The sequence below is a fragment of the Phytophthora infestans genome, genomic scaffold, assembly GCF_000142945.1.
Source record: "Phytophthora infestans T30-4 supercont1.9 genomic scaffold, whole genome shotgun sequence".
Taxonomy (NCBI): Eukaryota; Oomycota; class Peronosporomycetes; order Peronosporales; family Peronosporaceae; genus Phytophthora; species Phytophthora infestans.
The window spans coordinates 4,020,845-4,023,536 of record NW_003303750.1 but is presented as its reverse complement, the minus strand read 5'-3'; the positions used below and the strand labels follow the sequence as shown (position 1 = coordinate 4,023,536).

Below are 2,692 nucleotides of genomic sequence, written 5' to 3'. Positions count from 1 at the left end.
CCGACTCCAGCTACATCGGCGACAACGACCCCAATGCCAACCACGCCGAACCCGACGCCGGCATCGAGCGTGACAATGACTCCGAAGACACCATCGCCCAACCCGACGCCGGAGGCTAGTGTATCTACAACGCAGAGACCTATCACGCCCAACCCGACGCCGGCTGCATCGGTGACAACGACTGCAATGCCGACCACGCCGAACCCGACGCCGGCATCTAGCGTGACAACGACTCCGAAACCTACCAAGCAAAATACTACAACTGTAGTTTGTCGAATTTGTCGAAAGCTGTGATGCGCAAACAACTACTATTGTAATATTAAACCCTGTAGCAGTACTATTTCTAGCTAGACACAATTCTGTAAAAAAAGAAATTACTACCGGTAATAGTAGATTGTGCTCTCAGGTAGTAATTTAGTGGGCTATAGCGTTAAATACCTGTGCTTTCAAAACCAAAATGTTCAACTTTTGAGCACAAAACCTTTGGTTTGCAAGAAAGAAACGGGTACATATCGGCAATGAACAAGAATTATAATTGTGGAAGAGGAACATCTAGATACCAAATCTTTTTTAATACTACGTAGTATGTACCAATTTATTTTTTCAAGCACTGGAAGCCTATTCGCCAGTTTTTTCGGTTGCCAACGACGAATACCTGTGCAGCCTTCTTCCTCGTCCTCTGTTTTTTACCGGGTTTATTGTGGGATGGGGGGGGGTTGAATGGTGGACCTAAAAGCCACAGCGATAATACCGCTGGCTGAGGCGGCAATATCAGAAGGGGAGTGAAGTCGAGCTACAAAGTCGAAGATTTTAGGATTCGAGATTTTATTAAAACTTATAAGTACAGTAGCTCAATTATGCTACACTACGTAGTTTTATTATTTCAAGTACTGTTTTAGCACACACTTTTGTGCCTTTTAAAGAAATGCTACTATTATTTGAACGAAAAAGCACTACTATTTGCAATCTACTAATGACTGCTACAGAACACTAGTAGTACTGTTGATGCTACATGATCTTACTCCCAGATTTGCTTGCGCATGTATAATACATTGTATTAGTATTGTTGAATCAACAGTGTTGATGCTACATTATCTTACTTCCTAATTTGCTTGCGCTTGCCCGTCCTGGTTAACGAAGGCTGTCGGACCTCTCCGTTGCTGTAGCTCCGCGACGTCTTGTCCTCTAAACCTATATCGAAGCTCCAGCTTCCACTTAGGACTATTCGCTGTAGCAGCTTCAGCTCTTTCGCTATCTTGAAGCGGCATAATTTTTGTAACACGCCACGTCACCAATCAGACACTCCTCGGAAATCCTTGCTCCGTCGAATACGGCGCATAACTCGCGCGAATCCCAAAGTAATCGTGCAAACACCTCGAGAAAGTCTACTTCAAAGTCGAACGAAACGACGTAGTGACTCTGCGTGTTGAAGGTGAAGTCGATCCTCCCAACACCATTGCACACACGCCCCAGCAGCTTCGCCGTGATGCGTGGGTATTGACGCAGTACTTTAGGGAACATGACCTCCAGAGTGTCTCGCGTTACCACGTGCCTATAACTGGCGTAGGACGTCACAATCGTCCGTCCTTCCGCCCGATACAACTTGAGACCGCAAGTAGTGAAATTCGAGCTCCGAAAGATCTTTCGTGTACTGTTCCCCATTGATGCAGCATCACTCCACGTCCGTTGAAGTCACCGATACGCAGGTTCTCGTCCATGACTTGGATAACGAATTGGTTAGGGTCAAGCAAGGCGCCCGGGTGATAACCGTTCTCAAACACGCGGTGGTACTCTTGCACTGTCTTGACGTAGTAGCCATCCAGTGCATCCCGACGATTGAAAGTCCGTGCACTAAGTATTTGCTGGTATTCAGTCAGTCGTTGGATTTCCTGTCGAAGATCCATGACGTCCAGCTCCAGGTTATAAAGCTGCGAGGCTTGAGAATCTCGCGTCCGCCCCTTGAGCTTTTTGCGTTGATCGGGAGCTCTTCTCGCAGCGGCGAGTGCTGCGACGGCAGGAACACGCGGAGCTAGCACGGGTCGATACCGTACTGGTGTTACGCCAAAGGTTTCGGAAACCGAAATGTTCGTGTTCCTTGTTGTCGGGCGAGATATTGTGAATGTCTGGCGAATTCACAACTGACTGAGTCATGTGAATATTTGTCGCCGGTCGGTCGAGTTGCTATTCGATTGTTGGCTTCCGGCCGTTTTTTTGTTTCGCTCATTCACCACTACAGTTTAAAGTTTGCGGAGGATTTTTTTATGGGGGTGTCCAGAAACCCTACTACTAATAAACGCCCGCTTTTCTGCAGTTGAAACGTACCTTGTACAAAAAGTTGAAACTTAACCAAAATACCAAATACTTTTGGCGCAATCTTCCTGGACTCTCCCTTTTCTAATCCGGGTCGTAAACTTATTCAATTTGGCAGCTTATTTAGTCGGTCAATAAAAGGAGAAGTATTTTTGCTGTTGGTTGTCAATGAGAACCAGCTGTTCGTTTTTTTATTGGGAGGCATAGGTTATCCATTTTTCCCGGTAGGCCTAACCTACCCATTGAAATAAAGCCCACAAAAAGAACCGGAGGCAGAAAGTACTCCTATTTTCCTAATTTTCCATTTTCCAAATTTAAAAGGGAGGCAGTGAGAAAATAATATAGAAGGCCTTGGTGGCAAGGTTTTTTTTTTTTAAATTTA

At 45.7% G+C, this 2,692-nt stretch overlaps 1 protein-coding gene across 1 annotated transcript in view; it reads right to left on the bottom strand.

Annotated features, from left to right (window-relative positions):
* Positions 1-1,096: 1,096 nt before the first annotated feature.
* PITG_06167 (uncharacterized protein) overlaps positions 1,097-2,692 on the bottom strand; it is a gene marked incomplete at both ends in the record, with an annotated part of 2,883 nt that continues 1,287 nt past the window's right edge. Inside the window, 3 exons of the mRNA XM_002998295.1 lie at positions 1,097-1,191; positions 1,697-1,851; positions 2,550-2,603. Coding sequence (XP_002998341.1) covers positions 1,097-1,191; positions 1,697-1,851; positions 2,550-2,603 — 304 coding nt within the window. The remainder of the gene's footprint in view (positions 1,192-1,696; positions 1,852-2,549; positions 2,604-2,692) is intronic.